This window comes from Rousettus aegyptiacus, unplaced genomic scaffold, assembly GCF_014176215.1.
Source record: "Rousettus aegyptiacus isolate mRouAeg1 unplaced genomic scaffold, mRouAeg1.p scaffold_m13_p_7, whole genome shotgun sequence".
Classification (NCBI taxonomy): domain Eukaryota; kingdom Metazoa; phylum Chordata; class Mammalia; order Chiroptera; family Pteropodidae; genus Rousettus; species Rousettus aegyptiacus.
This window is the reverse complement of record NW_023416310.1, coordinates 71,967,783-71,987,377: the sequence shown is the minus strand read 5'-3', so window position 1 is coordinate 71,987,377 and position 19,595 is coordinate 71,967,783. Positions and strand designations below refer to the sequence as shown.

General features: G+C 43.6%; 1 protein-coding gene across 2 annotated transcripts in view; it reads left to right on the top strand.

The window, feature by feature from the left end:
• RNF216 (ring finger protein 216) overlaps nucleotides 1-19,595 on the top strand; it is a 115,372-nt gene that overhangs the window by 32,532 nt on the left and 63,245 nt on the right. For both annotated transcript variants that reach the window (XM_016155207.2, XM_016155205.2), the window contains exons 9-13: nucleotides 2,714-2,853; nucleotides 3,924-3,974; nucleotides 4,898-5,035; nucleotides 6,464-6,612; nucleotides 7,105-7,183. In XM_016155207.2, the coding sequence (XP_016010693.1) occupies nucleotides 2,714-2,853; nucleotides 3,924-3,974; nucleotides 4,898-5,035; nucleotides 6,464-6,612; nucleotides 7,105-7,183 (557 nt within the window). The remainder of the gene's footprint in view (nucleotides 1-2,713; nucleotides 2,854-3,923; nucleotides 3,975-4,897; nucleotides 5,036-6,463; nucleotides 6,613-7,104; nucleotides 7,184-19,595) is intronic.

Genomic DNA, 19,595 nt, shown 5'->3' with positions numbered 1-19,595 from the left:
GACACAAATGACCAATATCAGGAGTGATCACTTTCTACGGGAGATATCACAGTAGACCCTACAGACATCCGAAGAGGAATAATGTAAATAACTTTTACACGTAAATTTGACAACTTAGATGAAAGGGACCAATTACTCAAAAAATACAGACTACCAAAACTTACCCATATAAAACATAATTTGAATAGCCCTATATGTAGCTATAAAGGAAATGGAATTCATAATTTTAAATCTTCCAACAAAGACATCTCCAGCCCCAATTAGTTTCACAGGAAAATTCTTCCAAACGTTATTAGAAGAGTCAGCACCAATTCTACACAATCTCTTCCAGAAAATGGAAGAGTAGGAAACACTTCTTGACTCATTTTATAAAGCCAGTGTTACTCAGATAACAAAACCAGAGACAGTACAAAAAGTATAGACCAGCATTCTTCATAAATATAGATGCAAAAATCCTTAACAAAATATTAGCAAATAGAACTTATAAATATATGTTTAAATATATAAAGTATACTTAAATATATAAAAATATATTTTAAAACATACACTGGAACCAAATGTATTCCAGGGATATAAGCCTGGTTCAGTTTTTGGAAACCAGTCAGTACAATCTGTCATGTTAAACTAAAGAAACATCACATCACCGCATCAGTTGATGCAGAAAAGGTATTGAATACCTATTCATGATTAAAATGCTCAGAAAATTAGGATTTGTGCTTTCTCAGCTTGATAATGGCTACAAGAAAACTCATGGCTAACCTCAGACTTAATGTGAACCCTTTTCCCCTGTGATCGGGCAAGGAAAGGATGTTTTCTATTCCCTGCCTTTCCACATGGTACTGAAGTCCCAAGCCTCAGCAATAAAGAAGGGGAATAAAGGTACAGATCAGAAAGGAAGAAGTAAAACTGTCCCCATAGGCAAATGACATGATACTCTGCATAGAAAATGCCAAGGAGTCTACCCCAAACTCCTAGAACTAATAAATGAGTTCAGTAAGGTTGCAGGGATAAGATCAACCTAGAGAAACCAATTTATTTCTATATACTGGAAATAAGCATGTGGAAACCAAAATTAAAAAGAGTACCATTTACAGTAGTTCCCCCAAAATTAAATACTTAAGTGTAAATCTATTAAAATACGGACAGGGCTTATATGATGAAAACTATGAAACACTGAAGAAAACTCAAGATAAATATAAATGGAGACACATACTGTGTTCATGGATTGGAAGACAATATAGTAATGATGTCAGTCCTCCCACATACACAGGCAGGCCTGGTTTTATTGTGCTTCATTTTATTGCAGTTTGCAAATAGTGCGTTCTCATCAACATCAAGGCAAGACCCCTCCACCACCAAAAAGATGTCAGCTTGCTGAAGGCTCAGGTGGTAGTTAGCATTTTTGAGCAATAAAGTATTTTTTAATTAAGATCTGTACATTTTTTAGATGTAATGCTATTACGCACCTTAAATAGACTACAGTATAAGGTAAATGTAATTTTCACATGCACTAGAGTCCCAAAAAGGCTGTGTGACTTTATGGCACTCTTCACTTTATTGCTGTGGTCTGGAACCCAACTGGAAATACTTCCAAGGAGTGTCTGTACAGGCTTAATATAATCCCTATTAAAATCCCAGCAAGATTTTTTGGTAGATACAGGCAAGTTGAACCTGAAATGTATATGGAAAGGTAAAGTAGTATAATAGCTAAAATTTTTTAAAAGGATAAAGTAGGGGAAATCAGTCTACCTGATTTCAAGACTTAATTGCATAGCTACAGTGATTAAAACCCACAGAGGCAGAAAGATACACAAGTTGATTGATTGAAACTAAAGAATGAAAAACTAGTTTTCTAAATAATAAAGTTTTAATTTTTAAAAACTAGTGAGAACAAGAAAAAATAAAATGTATCGGGATCCAAATATAGTTAATATTTGTAAAATGAAAAGAAATTTACAAAGAACGACTTCTGTGAGTAAATAGGAAATCTGGACGGAGTAGACCATTTTCTAGAAAACGTCAGTTACCAAATCAAAGAAGAAATAGAAAACCAATTACATGATCTGATGGTTATCGTTTGTTATTTTTATTCTAAGTTGTCGTGAATCTGGGTATTAATCTTTTGGCTTTTCTATTTGAAATCCTCAAAATACAAAGTTTAAAAACATAAATAAAACACATGTGTACCTACTAAAATAGCTAAAATCAGAAAATGACGACACCAGGTATTGATGAACACATGGAATGACAGGGACTCACGTACATTGCTGAGGGAGGGAGAGTGTAAATTGGAACAACTGTGCTGGAAAACGCCTGTTTTCCAAAGCCGAAGCAGCAGTTCTAGTCCTTGCTATCTGCTCAGCTGAATTGCAGACATATGTTCAGCAGCCCTATTTAACCCCACACTATAAACCACCGGTCCTCAGTAGAATGGGCAGTGACCTGTGTTATAGTCACATAGCCCAATACCGACAGGATAGAAGAGACCCTCCAGTTGGAGCATAACAGAGGATAAAGATGCGAGTCAGGCGTGCACAGCATGTTAGGGATGGTATGAGCCCGTCGTCGTTCCTAAATGGTAGTGTGTTGTAAGAAGAACGAAACTTGCCGCTAGGAAGTAGGTGGGGTGCAGGCCGCAGAAGGTGAGTGCCCGGCCTGGATACCGAGCAAACAGTTGTCTCTGCATGATTTTGCATTGTTATGTGTCTTCTAGGTGACATAAAAATAGAAAAGAGGATGTTCTTTCTGGAGAATAAGCGGCGACATTGTAGGTCGTATGACCGGCATGCCCTCCTTCCGGCTGTGCAGCAAGAGCAGGAGTTCTATGAACAGAAAATCAAAGAGATGGCAGAGGTAGGGCGATGTGGGTGGCATGGGTTTCTGGGATTCTGGTACGCTGTCATGGCTTAGTATGAAACTGTCTTTTAATTTTAAGGCTTGCCATTTCTTTCAAGCGATTAACTTGAGTAAACCATAGAGTTTTTCAGAGGGAAAACAAAACTGAGTTTGGTAATGATACTAAAGTCGGCAGGTTCGTAAATCAGATTTATGTTAGAGAATTTTAATTGGAGCTTAGCACACATATCTGACCTCCCTCAGCCTCTGGTGGCAGAGAAAGGCCAGAGAGGGTCCATTTAGATCTTTAATTCTTCCAAATAGACTATCAAATTTGCAAGCCAACCAGAATATGTTGGTTGTTTAATATGTATTTTCTAGACCATCAGTTCTGAAAGTATGACCCTGGCTTCCTTTAGACTCTTTAGGGGTTTGGGAATTTATTTAGCTCTCTTCATGATAAGATATTTTTGCACCATGTTGAATTTGTAGTGACGGTAGCTTAGTGTGAAGCAATCCAGTGACACCAAATTGTACGCAATAATCATTTTCTTCAGCACCGTGCACTTTTATTTAAAAAAGGCAGTGTCACCTAATGTAACTTGATAGGTGATCAAGTAACTCTATGACAGATGGATCAAGACCTCCAAAATGTTGATTTCTGCTTGAGAGCTAGAATTTTATCATTAGCCATAAATAATCACTTTATTCAGTTTTGAGAAAGTGTCTTGCCAAATACATAATTTTGAATAATCACAGTTATTCCGTTATTTTTTCAAGTAACAGTGCTGTTCTGTTAAAAATAAGTGCCTAATTGAGCAGCTTGCAGCCAGTGACAAGTGCTCTGGAGATGGCCACCGTCATTGGGACGCAGCAGAGCACTTGGTGCACACTTCCCGTTTTGTCAGAGTATCGAAAAGGTGGTTTCGAGGGTTAAAGTTTAATAAATGATTTTTAAACTACTAAGCTATGTAACTGAAGAGATGACTGTTAATAATAGAGTTCTTTTATGTTTATGGAAATAAATTCTAGATGGTCTGCAGTGTCTTTACTAAATTTGTATCTGCATGTCTGGTTTTGTTCCTCAGCATGAAGATTTTTTGCTTGCTCTGCAGATGAATGAAGAACAATATCAAAAGGTAGTTTGAAAACTCACTTAATCATTTATTCTGGTATTTTTCTGTGGGCTGTTGTCTCTTATCACATTTCCTTGGCATTTTGATGGCACATGGGTTCCCAGTTAGCCTCCTGTTGATCTGCTCAGTTTGTGGTTCGGCCAAGTGACAGATGCTTAAAACATAATAGTCGCTTTTAATGTCAGACTGGATGAGAATTGAAGGGAAGATGATGAGAGAAGTGTTCCTGTTAAGGAACGCTGCCTGGGATCCATCGGATAAACTCTTAGAGGAAAACTTAGGACTCGGATATCACTTACGCAGAGTTAGGAGGAAGAGATACGTATAACCCCAGGGCCAGACGGGCCTCGTCCTGTCTGCCATCCTTATGCAGAGGGCTTTTCTTATGTGGTAGGGATGGACTAGTCACTGGACCAATCTCTGCCATTAAGAAGAGGAGTACATTTCCCGGGGCTCGCGGTGCCTGGGATTGCAGCGTTAGTTAGCTCAGTAGTCCCTTGAGATAAGCTGGGGCTGGGCCGCGACTTTCTCACACCTGTCTTACTACAAGAAGAGCAGAATCCAACTTCTAAAGCTTTTTAGGTAACACCCTTCCTGCTACTTGTCCCCGACTCTTATCATGTCAGCAGTATAATCTGGTTGCAAATCATATACTTCTACTGGCACCATGGAATTCATGAATATGATAACTTTATACAAAGGATGACCCCAAAAAAATACCAAAAAAAAGAATGAAACTCATACTGTCTCTAGCTGTGTATTAATGTTTGTATGGTGGCATATCAACCTACATGTATGCAGAAGGAAGTAGCTCCATGTTGTTTTATGGCTTCTGGGGTTGCTTTTTGCCCCCTGGGAGGAGGCAGTAGGAAGCTTGCCGCCCCCTGCTGACTGGGGCTGTCATGTGTATTTCTGCCGGCCTGCAGGATGGCCAGCTGATTGAGTGCCGCTGCTGCTACGGGGAGTTCCCATTCGAGGAGCTGACGCAGTGTGCAGATGCTCACTTGTTCTGCAAAGAGTGTCTCATCAGATACGCGCAAGAGGCCGTCTTTGGATCTGGCAAGGTGAGAGACCTGTGGAATACACCCGCAGGTAGGAAACGTTCAGAGTCTGAGGAGCCCGCGTTTATAGATCGGTGTAAATGCCTCGTGGGAGTGCCTTCTGGAGGGAGCCGGAGCTCCGCTAAGACGTCCAGTGTGTGTGGTTCCCAGGCAGCCCCTGGTTTGTGTGATTGTGGTTGCAAGCACAACGGCAGATTTCTTTTCAGGGATTGGCATCATTCCTCCGTGTCCCCATCCTTCCATGTCACAGGCACGCCTGCTGCTTCCCGCAGCTTCTTGCTTCTAAGAAAAATGAAGGATGAAATCAAAAAAGAGAATCTTGCAGCCTGTTTGAATGTATGACAGTGCAAATTAGTACTTTTTCACAAATGTTTTAAAGGATTTTGTAGTCAAATTAAAAGCAAGTATTTTATACAAGATCATATTTTTTCCCAAAGTTAGCTTCTCTTGATACCAGCATAACACAGTATGCAAAGTTTTAGTTTTGATGAACACTTTTTAAAAAATCACAATTGGCGTTTCATAAATGACTGACCGATAATCAAATCATTCGACATCAATTATCCTGCAGTCTGTTGTAGTTTATTTAGTCAAGAACTGAGTAACAGTTATGAGCAGAGAGGTTGCGATTGGCAGAAGAATGCCCCCTCCCAAAGATGTCCCCCTCCTGATCTCTAGGACCTGTGGATATGCTGCCTTACAGGGCAAAGGGGAATTAAAGTTGCTAATCAAATGACCTCAAAATAGGGAGGTTGTCCCGGATTGTCCAGGTGGGCCCAGTGTGATCCCAGGGGTCCTTACGAATGGACAAGAGTGGCCGAAGGGGTCAGAGTGCTGTGGTGTGAGAAAGACTCACGCCACTGAGTGGCTCTGAAGACGGAGTCCAGGTGTTCCAGAGAACGTGCTCTGCCCTCCTGGAAGAGCCTTGGGTACTGACCCATCCGAAGGGGGTGGGAGCTGGAGGTTTCTCAAACAGCCCCCCAGTTTTTAGTTTATGGTCCCGTCAGTTCCCTCTCCTCCCACCACTCACGCTGCCTTCCAAGAGGTCCACACCTCCAGCCATCCCAGGGGCCATAGAGGGACCTGCCTGCTGCTCACATGGTCTCCCGACACTGAGCTGTGACCCTCCTCCTCAGGTCTGCTGAGCTGTTTGCCCTCCCCTGTCTGCTTTATGTCGTCATGTTTGGTTCGGGCTGATGGCGGTCCTGGCGGTGTCAAAAGCAGACTGCGTTTTTGTTTCCTGGCTTCCTTGTGAGTGTGGTTCCTCCGGAAAGAGGACAGAGTGGCCTTTACCACCTCAGAGCCTGTGTTCTTAACCACGGTTCATTTGCTTCCCACTGAGAGACACGTTTAGCTACTGAGGCTTTTCCTTTTTCTGACAACTTGGTTGAACTTGTCGCTGTCCTCTTTGCCCTGACCTCCTCATTCTAGGCAGAGCTCAGCTGCATGGAAGGCAGCTGCACGTGCTCATTCCCGACCAGCGAGCTGGAGAAGGTGCTTCCGCAGACCATCCTGTACAGGTACTACGAGCGGAAAGCCGAAGAGGAAGTCGCTGCCGCCTATGCCGATGAGCTGGTCAGGTGAGTTCTCAGTCAGAGGGTGTCATCTGTCGACTCGGTCCCCGTTAGGAAGGCTGCCTGAGCACTTTGATCAGACAACGAAAATTCCGTTAACACCTGTATCTTCCAGGTTTTTGGGGATTTTTTTCCTGGGAAATAATAATTGTATTAATGGGAAAATGTACAGTTCAAGTTTTTGCCTACTTTCCTTGGTGCCGATTGATCATCTGGCCTGTAGGTACAAACGTTGTGCATTGGGGCGGAGGGAAGGCGACGTGTGAGGAGTTCTCAGAAGGGTATGTTTATTGAATAGTGTGCACCGAAGCAGGACCCCGAGTGGCACCTGCACTTCCTGGTAGGAGCCAGCACACAGGAGAGTCTGCCTGCAATAGTCCATGTATTAATGAAAAGTAAGGAGTAAAAGAGGTACGGCCGGCAGCTGAAAACTCCATCCTAGGATGAATGGCGAGGCTTGACTATTCTGAGTAACGTCCCTTTGCTGTTTGACTCTAGGTGCCCCTCCTGTAGCTTTCCTGCTCTGCTGGACAGTGACGTGAAGAGGTTCAGTTGTCCCAATCCGCGCTGCCGAAAGGTAGGGTTTTTTCTGCATTTATACTGGAATCGTAGTAGTGTGGGCTTCCTTCATGGCCCGAGTAGCCGTTGGTTATCTGCGTGCTGACTGTGGGAAGGGTTTGAGTGCTCTCCTCTCCGTGAAAGCAGATGAAGATTGGTACTCTGAGAGAGGTGGTCGACGTGGTTACAGAGATGGGGCCACGTGTGGAATCGCTGTCACAAAGCACTGGATCTCTGTTTTATGTCATCTTCCTACAAGGGCAGTTGTAATGTGAAATGTGAAGAGTTTTCTGTTTCTTCCACTATGCCAGCATTTTTCTCACTTGCTGTCTTCACCCTGTTGTGCTCAAATAGTATGTGTGCGTACACACACACACATGTACACGCACATACACCTGCCATTTTCAAAGTCCTAATGACACTTCTTTGATTAAAGAACTGAGCATCATGGCGGCATTTCTGTCATGTCTGGTAGATTATTCAGTGCATTGTTCTCATAAGAACTGATGGCGTCAGGTGAGACGAAAGCTGTCCATTCACCTTGGTGCTGAAAATCTTTCTTCTCTTTAAATAGACTCCTTTTCTGTGAACTAAGACTGTCTTAAAATTAAGCCACTTAGCATTTTCAGTGAACGTTGGCATCCATCTAGGCAAGTATGTTTTAAGCCATTTTTCTAAAATAGTGTGATCAGAGTTGAATAGTATATCTCTGCCTTGAAATGAAAGTAAATATTGGAAAAGGAAGGAGGAAACTAAATAGACTAAAACTTTATTCCTTTTGTTTTCAACATTAACATTTCTGTATAAAATATGGATGTATATTTACAACCGACGTGTTCATTTTATGATTTTTCCCCATCTCAGGCCGTTGATGTAACAGTTGTCCCAACGGTCATCTTGTAACTAAGAAAGTGGAACGATTGACCGTTCTGGGTGCTCCCAGTGTGTCTGGCCCTGGGGCGCCTGGGAAGGCGGTGCCTGAGAGCTGAGACACGGAGCAAGGAGGCAGAGGGTGGGAGCGCAGTGAAAGCAAAGATGCTGGAATGTTCCAGGTCCAAGGAGCAGTAGCACCTGGACACTGATACTGGGGGCTGCGTGGGGCCAGGGCCGTGCAGGCCTTGAACTCCATCCTGAGGCCAGGATGAGGGGAGCAAGAGATCAGGGTGGTCTTCTGGCTATCAAGTAATTTAGGGGAGAGATGCGTGTCGGCACCGTCCTTCTGGAGTTCCTGTGAATTGCTAAAATGGAGCTGGGAAGCACACTGCTCGTATGATTCCAAGTTAGGCTCTGTCGGTGACAATTCTCAAATGATTAGGAAGGCCAGAGAAGGGGAGCCCATTTTGCTGTAAAGACTGTTTCAAGCAGGCATGAGGGTGCACCGGTCTGAGGTAGCATCCATCGTGTGAATGTCTTGAAAACACCCAACCTGGGATGTCAGCGAAAGTCTCCCAGAGGCTCTTAAGATCTTAGGCAGAAACACCAGATACTCTGCTTCCTCTCTGGGAGAAATACTCCTGCCATTTTGAATTCGGTGGTGACCACACAGCTTCTTTTGGCCAATGAAATGTGAGTGTGGGTGAGATAGGACACTTGCCAGAAAAGCGGTAAAAACATATACTTCAGGATAATATTAGCGAGATGGCAGAATAGGCAGCCTCAGGCCTTGCTTCTCCCACAGAAACACACTGGTTCCTCAGTTCACGGACCAGTTCCCTTTATGAGAAATCTAGAAAACAAGAGACTCCTGCACTCCAGACAGTACAAAGCCAGCAGCAGTGGAGCCTGTAGGAGAACTCAGAACTCACTGACCAGAGCCCTCCCATCAGCACACGCAACGCGGTTGTGGGGAAACTCCTAACTCCTCGCTTTTCCTGGAGGGGACGAGAAAACCAGAGCATATGTCTAACTTTGAGACTTCTCAGAGGGCTACCTAAAGGGCTGGCTTCTAGTTATCCTGAATCTAAAAACTGACAGGAAGGAGCGTCAGGTTGGGGACTCCCGAGAACAAGGCTAGTGGTTTGAATTAACAGACACTCACCACTGCTCCTCCTCTCGGCTTAGCAGGAGAAAACCTCCAACTCTTGGCTTCTCCCTAAGGAGGAGCGTTCAAGCATATGTCCAACATTCAGCTTTTGGGGAGACTATCCAAGGGGTGAGTTTCTGCCTTACCCGACTTGGAGCACTGACTTGGGGCACTGATGGAAGGAACCCCACATACTTAGATGCCTGGAGGCCTCTGAGAACCAAAAAGAGCTGGGCAGCTTATAGCAGCTCCAGAGAAACTGTAATACTGTCAACAGACACCAGAGGGAGCAAGAGATTATAGGCTCCTGAAAAAAGAAACCAGCAAACCTCTCTAATTTGGAATTTACACGTGTAAGTCCAGAAGATGCAGTCATAGAAAAGGTTTGAGAGGCCCCTAGAATCTATAGCCAGGCTGATGGGTGGGAATCTTTCCCTGTACAAAGCCAGTGTTTTTTCAAATGTATGGATGCCAACACAAAGTAACAAGGCACAAGAAACATGGTCCAACAAAGGAACAAATTAAATATTCAGAAACTGACCCTAACGAAGTGGAGGTGTGTGAATTACCTGACAAAGAATTCAAAATATATCAGGAAGACACTCAGTGAGCTCAGGAAAAATGGTACATGAGATGATGAAAATGAGAATGTGAGAATGTCAACAAAGAAAATACTTAAAAGAAACAAACAAAATTCAGAGCTGACAAATACAATAAATGATTGAAAATTTCTCTAGAGGCATTCAACAGCAGACTTGGTCAAGCAGAAGAGAGAATCAGCTAACTCAAAGACAAGTCATTTGAAATTATGTAGTCAGAAGCAAAAAGAAAAAAGAATGAAGATTAAGGAAAGCTTAAGGGACATATGGGACACCATCAAGCAAACCAGTACATGCCCGTTTTGTGAGTTCCAGAAGAAGAAGAGAGGAAGAGGCAGAAAGCTTATTTGAAAAAATAATGGCCAAAGCTTCCAAAATCTGGGGAAGGAAGTGGACATCCTGATTTAAGAAGTAAATTGCACCCCAATTAGGATGGACCGAGACACTTTATAATCAAATTGTCAGAAGTCAAAGACAAAGAATTTTAAAACAGCAAAAGAAAAGCTACACACACAGTATAGCTCCCATAACATTCTCAGTGAATTTTTCTCATAACATTCTCTACAGAAACCTTGTAGGACAGATGAGAGTAAGGTGATATATTCAAAGATCCAAAAGAATAAAAGAAAAAACTGCCATGAGTATTGTATCAGCATACAGTGCATATCACTTCTTCGGAAGTGAGAGAGAAATTAAGACACAGGTAAACAAAAGCTGAGGGAGTTTCCTGTTACCAGACCTGCCTTGCAAGAAACGCTAATGGCAGTCCTTGAAGGTGAAATGAAAGGATGCTAGATAGCAAGACCAAAGCACGTAACGGTATACAGCTCACTGGTCAAGGCAAGTGTGTACACAGGCAATAATGTGTGTACATGTGCTCACTTTTAATTCTGGTAGAGAACTTAAAAGACCAAAGTACAAAAAATAATTATAAAAATATATTAATAGATATACAATACCAAAAATTAATTTGTGACATCAGTAGCAAAGGGTGGGGTACAAGTTTTCATATATTATCCGTAGTTGTTATCAGCTTAAAATAGATAGTTATATCTATACACAAGAGAAGATGAGAAAGGAATCAAAGCATGTCACTACGGAAAAATCAGTGATGCGCAAAGGAAGACAGCAAGAGAGGAAAGGAAACAAAAAAGCTACAGGACAGAGAACAACAAAATGGCAGTAAGTTCTGCCCTCTCAGTGGTGCTTTAGAGGATCATACAGCACGACCAAATGGGATTCGTGCCAGGGATGCAGAGGTGGTTCAAGAAAAGTCAGTGTGACACCACATTGGGAAGAATAAAAGTGTCTCAGGAGATGCAGAACGAGCGTATTTGGCAGAATTCAACATCCTTTCAAATAAGAACACTCAAACTAAGAATAAGATTACCTCGACATAATAAAGGCTATAAACGAAAAGGCTATAGCTAATATCATACTCAGTGGTGAAAAACTAATACTTCTCTTAAAATCAGGAAAAAAGCAAGGATACCCATTCTCACTACTTTTATTTACCATATTACTAGAAGTCCTAGTTAGAGCAATAAGCAAGAAAAAGAAAGGCATTCAGATTGGAAAAGAAAAAGTAAAATTATCTCTGCAGAAGATGTTATATGTAAAAAACTGTTAGAACTAATAAATTTAGCAAAGTGGCAGGATACAAAATGAACATGCAAAAATCAGTTCTGTTTCTATATGCTAACTACAAAAAATCTGAAAAGGAAATTAAGAATATAATCCCATTTACAGTAGTATCAAATAGAAGAAAATACTTAGGAATAAACTTTAACCAAGGAGGTGAAAGACTTTATACTGAAAACCATAAAGCATTGCTGAGAGAAATTAGACACTAGTGGAAGGACATCTGTGTTCATGGATTGGAAGACTTATATTGTTAAAATGTCATACTGCCCAAAGCCACCTGCAGATTCAGTGCAACCCCTGTGAAAATACCAATGGCATTTTTTGCAGAAACAAACAAACAAAAATCCTAAAATTCATTTGGAACCACAAAGGACCCCAAATAACCAAAACAATCTGGAGAAAAGAACAAAGCTGAAAGCCTTACACTTCCTTACTTCAAAGCATATTACAAAGCTACAGTAATCAAAACAGTATAGTACTAGCATACAGACAGACATACAAGGCAATGGAACAGGATAGAAAGCCTGGGAATAAACTAATGGATATATAGTCGAGGGTACCAAGACTACGCGATGGGGAAAAGATAGTCTTGTCAATACATGCTCTGGGAAAACTGGAGAACCACATGCAAAAGAATGAAGTTGGATATTATACCATATTAAAAAATCAATGCAAAGTGGGTTAAAGACATAAACATATGACCTGGAAGTATAAAAAACTAGAAGAAAACATAGGGGAAAGTCAGGTGATTGCCTGGGTATGACACTAAAAGCAGAGGCAGTAAAAGCAAAATACAGAAATGGGACTACATCAAACTAAAAAACTTCTGTACCACAGAAGAAACAACAGTGAAAAGGCAACCCGTGGAATGGGAGAAAATATTTGCAAACCATTTATCTGATAAAGGGTTAATATCTGTAATATGTGGAATTTCTATAACTCAATAACAACAACAAAACCCAAATAACCCAGTTTAAAAATGGACAAAAGGCACGAATAGACTTTTTTCCAAAGAAGATACAAAATGGCCAACAGGTATATGAGAAGGTGCTCAACATCACTAATCGTCAGGAGAATGCAGATCAAAGCCACAGTAAGATACCACCTCACATCTGTTAGGATAGTCACTAACAGGAAATAACAAGTGTCAGCAAGGATGTGGAGAAATTGCAACCCTTGACATTTTTGATGGGAATGTAAAAGGGTGCAGCTGCCATGGAAAATAGTGTGGAATGTCCTTCAAAAGCTAAAAATTAAAGTTACCGTAACATCTAGGAATCCCACTTCTGCATATTTATATCCAAAAAAAATTGAGCATAGGATCTTGAGATATTTGCACCCCCATGTTCATTGCAGCGTTATTTACAATAACCAAGATATGGAAACGGTCTAAATGTCCAGTAGTGGATGAACGGATAAAGAAAACGTGGTCTTTCCATACGCTGGAATGGCATGCAGTTTTTAAACAGGAAGGAGGTTCTGACACATGTAACAACGTTGATGAATCTCAAGTACATTATTGCTAAGTGAGATAAGCCAGTCACAAAGAGACAGATACTGTGTGATTCCACATACAGGATATGTCTAAAGTAGTCAAATTCAGAAGCAGAAAGATCGTCAGGGGCTGTGGAGGGAAATGGGATGTTGTCACGCAGTGGGTGTGGAATTTCAGTCATGCAAGATGCAACAGTTCTAGAGATCTACTGTATAACCATGCACGTGAACTTAATGCACTGTACTGTGCACTTCAAACTATATGAATAGGATGCTGGGTTTCATGTTATGTGTTTTTTGCCACAGTAAATAAGAGAGCATATGGTTCGCTGTCTGTTTTCCTTCTGCCAAGGTAGACGTGTAGAAATAAGTCTCTGTTTTGGGTTACTGAAGTTTGAGTTTGTTCCCAGAAGCATAAGCCAGCACATCCTGAGTGTTAGTGTGAGAGGTGATGCTGACCACCGGGTGGAGAAGGGGAGCCGGTTTGAAAGATTGTGGGAGAGATAGGGTTAAGGAGCTATTCTGACCAGGGAGTGAGAAGTCCAGATTACTCACACTACTCCGGATGACTCACCACTAAGTAGGTGATAAAGCTATTCACACAAAATTAGAAATAAAATAGAAAAGATATTCTGGGAGAGAAGATCAATTCTGTTTTGGACATGTTGAGTTTTAAGGGTGGAGGTTTTCGCTCTGCATGTTTTTCCAATGCCTGGCACATAATAGGTGCTCAGTCATTATTCGATAAGTGACTAGGGTCAGAAACAGGAGAGATCCAGGCCGGAGGAAGATCTTGCAAGCAGGAGTAAGGAGCATTGCAAGAGCCCAGGGGACAGGCAGAGGACTTGAGAAGGCTAGGAGGGGCTGGAGACTAGGCGTTAGCAGCGGTGGCACTTTGATTATAGAGTCTTTTCAAATGTACAGATGAGTGTAGGGAAATTATTACCTTAAAAATGTTGAGTCCTGCTCTCTTAAGTTCAGAGTACGTCTTTCTGTTTATTCGTGTCTCTTTACATTCCTCAGGAATGTTTTACAGTGGAGAGAATGCATCATAAGGTGCTGTCGGTGACTGATTCAGAATTTGACCCTCACCCCAGGACCTTCCCACCCTGCCCTTTGAAGGGGAAGGGAGAGTTTACAATTACAATCCAGTGGGTCCGTCCTTATTATGAGCTGTGGAAAGAGTGGCCACTAGGTGGCACTGGTGCTCCGTGAGGAGAGGGTGTTTCTCTTGGGCATTTTCAAACTGTCTGTGTCAGCAGAACACTGTCTTGTAAGCAGAACTGACTGAATTCTTTCGGGCTTAGCCTCTGTGCGCATTCAGAATTTAGCGTCCAAGGTGTCAGTGTTGTGAGGGCATATGCTTTTACCTTTTTCACTTGTACAGATTTTTCTTGTGACATCCGTTCTCTTCAGCTCGGTGGCTAAACCAACCATTAATCTTTAAAGATTCTTAATGTTTAAGAAATTAGCCCCAAGCTAATTTTGGCCCATGCGAGACTAAGGGCATCTGCTTCCTCAATGCGGAGTCTTTGCCAGTAATGTGAACTCCCGTTAGATTTCCAGGAACTTGCCACTCTGAGATGAGGCATTTGTATTAATGCATTATCTGGAGGAGGGCTGGAATGCCTAGAACCGTGGCCTCAGATCCCTGAAGAATAAGACACTGTGTCTCTGATGAAATGGAGGAAGAGTCTTTGTTTGTTGATATGCTGGAAGGCTTTGCGGAGGCCCTCAGGGCCAGCCTCGCCCTGTGTGCTCGCAGATAAAGGACTTATCAGTGTGTTTGCAACTGTTGCTTTTAGGAATGAATTGGATGTGTTGAGTTTGAGACTGCAGCATGTTAGATAAAAGGATATTTGAAAACAATGCTTTGGAATATTTATTTTTGGGGGTCAGAATTTTCTCTGTTGAGTCTTTTTTCTATCTTCCCAGAACCATAACTTTGCTCCATGAAGTCGCGCTCCCTGGAAAGGTAGCCAGGGCCACACAGTAGAGGTTTAAGAATACTCTCGAAGCAAGTGCTAAGGAAGGGAGGCCATCAGGTGGTGAGGCTTTGCTGAGAGGAACTGCAGAGCTCTGAGCGTGGTGTCTTTTAGTGAAGGCTGAGAACGTGAACGTGAATATGTAAACACTCCTCTTTTTCCGATGTCACTAATAGTTGTTTTTATATCTCTTTCTCACCCCCCAACTCTCTTCCCTACTCATCTTTTTTCCACCCTATCCAGGCCCTGTCCTATCCTTTGTAGCATTAAGTATCATTGACTCTACAGCAATGAAATATAACTGAAATTTACATCTGCAATGAAGCAGTTTATTGCTAAAAAACAGGCTTCTGCAGCCGCCTGCAGTAGCTGAATGGCTGCGTGAAGAGAATGTAAATGAGTCAGGACCAGCTGTCAGTGCCAGGGCGGCTCCAGCTGTGACAGTGGAGGTTGGCACTTATTAGCAGCACTGTAATTTGAGGCCCAGTCAGTCAGCTGACTCCTGTGCTGAGCACAGGCCTTTACATTTATCTAGATGTGAATGAAGCTTGATCCTCTTGTTCTAGCTATCAGGGAGGACCTTTATTCAGGAAGTGGCATTGACAGGAACCGAACGTTGGAGTAACAAAGGAGTTTTAAGTCGCACAATGAGGACTCATTTACTGGCCTGGAAGTTCATGCTGCATAATGCAAGTTCCCAAAAGAAGTGAGGTGGGGTGGGAATTCCTTCTCAGATTCAGCCTATCCCTGCCTGTCTGGAGCTGAGGCGCTTCCTTCAGAGCCTGGGGGTCCCCGGCCAAGTAGCTTAAGACCTCGGGCTGCTGTGGCACGCAGGTGTGTTGGGTAGCGTGCCTTGTTAAGAGCCCTAACCCCGTTGGTCCCCACAGCCACCCTGTGAAGTGAACACTGAAGTAAGAAGTCAAGTGATGGTAAATGGGGCCGAGAACCCGGGGGGGGGGGGCCTCCCTGCTCCGACACAGCCCCGGAGTGGGTCCCAGACGCCATCCCTGTGAGTCACCCCCCCATCAGCTGGCACTGCAGCAGCGAGGCTTCAGGATTTCACTGTTTTTGTCAGTGTTCACTTTTTAAAGTTCCCCATAGTAAACAGCATGATGCATCTGTTCATCATAGCTTCTCGATCCTTGAGTGATTTTGGCTGATAATTACACACACTCCTTAACATCTTCCGTATCAAACACTGAGTAGAGAACCTGGTTCAGGGGTGTGTGTGTTTCCAAGAAGAATAAAAGCAAAAAGACAAATATTGCTTACTTCTCTTCGTACCTCACCTTCCCAATGAAAGTCATACCACATCTGCTGCTGTTTGCAGTCCTCGCTTACAAGGGAGATAGATATCTACCCGAAGCAGGGAATGGTAAAAATACACGTCTTAAACAAAAATGTCAGTATGGATAAAACATTTATTTTTGTTTCCCCTCAGCTCCCAGAAGTAGTTTTTATTCCTGTATTTTGTCCTCTTTACCCCTTGATTCAAGCATTGAATGATGAAAACAACTGCCTCTCCCTTTTGGCCTGCGTTAGAGGCGATTAGGGGACTGGTGAGTGGGCACAGGTAGCACTACTGTGCCTGCCCCCTCCCGAGGATTTCAACCCTTGAACCTCTTAGAGGTCAGCTCCTGACTTTCCATCAGGTGCCGGGGTGCATCTTCGAGCCAAGGCTGTCCAGGCAGGCTAGCTATCGGTGTGGACTCGACTCCCCCATCCCCGGGACTTGGGCGTTGTCCTGCCTTGCCCCCAGGGAATGCCCCTGCACCCAGTGATGCTGCTTTAGATGGTTTAAATATTGCCACCTTCCCAGAGACAAATCACAGAATTTCCTGTTCGGTTCAGAATGAAGAGACTTTGAGTTTCCTCTCTGCAGGCATTGCTTGGGAAAAGTCCTTCGGCTGGTCTTTATCAGTGTGCTCTCTGTTTTGAGAGTTCTTTCGAAGACAGTATGTGAGAAGCTCTCACTGCTGCGTGGCTCTGGGTCCAGCACTGTGCTGGACTGTCAGAGAAGTCCACAGCTGTCACTTACATCGCAGCTAAGGAGACAGTCTGGCACCATGGTTAAGACAGGGATTTTGACGTTAAACCTTATGCTTTAATCTCAGCTTTTCCACTTCGTGGCTTTATGACCCAGGGCAAATACATCATCTCCCTGAGCCACATTTTCTATCTATAAAATAAGCTGTGCCTATGTCATAGAGCTTTGGTGAAAAGTATGCAGCGGCTTGTCAGTTGTACCTCGGTAAACCGGGGTGGGGGGCAGAGTTGGGGACATGAAGCAGAGAAAGCGCTTAGTCAGGTGCCCGAAGCTTCCTAAGCCAGGAAGCAGTCGCTGCTGATGTAAAGGGTGTGGAGACTGATGCCGACAGTGTGTGCCGACCCAGGCGAGGGAGGGGATTCCTAGAAAGGAAGAACTTCTCCCAGGTTGGTAAACCTGCTTCCACAAGAGCGTACAGTTCCCCTAAAATGGGCAGATGTGAAGTGACTCCTCAGTGTCCTCAGTTTTTCAAATCATGTAAAGTCGTGTCCTGCTTAAGGATGGGGACATGTTCTGAGAAATGCATCCTTAAGCAATTTCATCATCACGGGAACATCGCGGCGTACACTTGCACACACCCAGATGGCACAGCCTGCTGCACACCCAGGCCGTGTGCTGCGCGACTCGTTGCTCCCAGGCTACACGCCTGTGCAACACGTTCCTGTACAAAGCACGAGATCAGGTCGAGGACAAGAGTGCGCGATGTGATTGAGAGAAGCAGTGAACATGAGACGTGAGGCTGCCCCGGTGTGCCGCGGCATCCTGCTTGACAGCCAGCTTTTTTTTAAAGTAAGAAAGTGTACTCTCAAACACTGTTATGTATACATAATAAATGTATACACTGGTAACATTGTCATTTGTTACCAGGTATGTGCTGTGTATCACTATGTGTGCAACGTAAGTGTGTGTTGCTTTCACGGAACTGGCAGCACAGTAGGTTTGTTTACATCAGCGTCACCACAAACACGTGAGTAATATGTTACGATGGCTGCGAAGTCACTAGGCAGTAGGAATTTTTCAACTCCATTATGATCTTAGGGGACCTCCATCATATACTTGGTCGGTGACCAAAGCGTTGTTTTGTGGCATGTGACTGTACTCAAAAAACACTTCTTACTAGCATGTTACAATCAAAGATTTTTTAAGCTAAATTTTTTGCTAAACTGTATGTTCTGTAAGAAATGCTTACTCTCGCTTTAGTCCCCATCGTCCCCTCATTGTCTGAGGGTGGAGCAGACCGCCCGCTGCCCCAGGGAGGGCTGTGGCCTAAGGAAGGCTGCGTGGGTCTGCTCTCCAGGGTCTCAGTGGCCGGAGCCACAGCACTACTGTGTCCCCTCTGCTCAGGGTTCTTGTTGCCCTTTTTTTATTATTATTATTATTTCTATCTGGAAGGATTGGTTTTTGAGGGGATGATATTCAGAGCCGAGGGTAGGAAGGGCCTAGAAACAAAACCAATAGTACATTTTACTGGAAAACTTCTGTCACAGAATGGAGATAAAGGTCCCTGGTTTGCTTCGGTGACTCATCGGTAGTGTTTTTGTTTTTCTGGGAGGGTGCTGACCTTTGGGTCCTGACCACCTCGCCTGCCCCCAGTGCAGCAGGCATCCATGGCGGTAGGGGCTGTCACGTTTTCCTGGCCTTGGAGCGAAAGGGCGTACCTCCTTGCCTCGCTCTCGTTGTTCTGGTGTCTGCTAAAACGCACTGTCTGCAGCACTTAAGACAGGTTTACATAGGCTCTTTGTTAAAATAGGAACTCTGACCCTGTTTCATGGTTTTTGTGGCCGCCATTAGCCATTGTTTATCAGACTCATCGCAGCTTAACCCTGTTCACAAACCATAAAAGGATCCGTGCTTTGAGTGCCTTTACTTCTGAAACCACACGTTGTTTCATGCCTTTATATGTTTTGCTAAAATAACTTAATGGCATTTTTCTGTGCCTGTGGCCTCATCAAAGGAGAGGTGCATTTCAATTCAGAGTCTTCAGAAATCTCATATTAAAAATCCCTCAAGAATTGATATGTACAAAATATCTTTTTATAGAGTCATTTGCCTCCTTTTTGTCTTTACACTAATAGTGTGTTACCAGGTGTCAGCATCTTAATTTGTTTTAGTGATTCTCATTGCAACGTCCTTGAGGAAGGAGTGCGCGCGCGTGTGTGTGTGTGTGTGTGTCCGCGCGCACGCGTGTGAGTGCAGAGCGAATGTGTCCCCTCTTTGCATTCTCAGCACAGAGCACTGCAGAGCTTCCAGCCTTCCAGGTAGAAGAGAAATTGTTGCTATGGTAATAACACAAGCATGAAAACAGGCTCTGTCCCCATGGGTCTGTCGGGGAGGAGGGACGTGGGCGAGGGGAGCAGCAGCAGAGGCGAGTGTTGAGAGCGCACCTAGCAGAGTTAGAGTGAAGCCGGGGCTGCAGCTGCCGCCGGCTGGGATTTTTCATGTTTGCTGTTGAATTCAGGGTCACTTTCTGATTGCGCTGTGGTGACCTAGAAACGTAAATGGCCTTTTACTCCTCAGTGTCCTCCCTACACGCATACAGAGAATGAGAAGGACATCTGTCACCACTCTAGTCTCCAGAGGTCACATGGCCTTCTCCCAGACCGTGGTTAGAAACACCTGTCTGTACGTGTGGCCGGTGT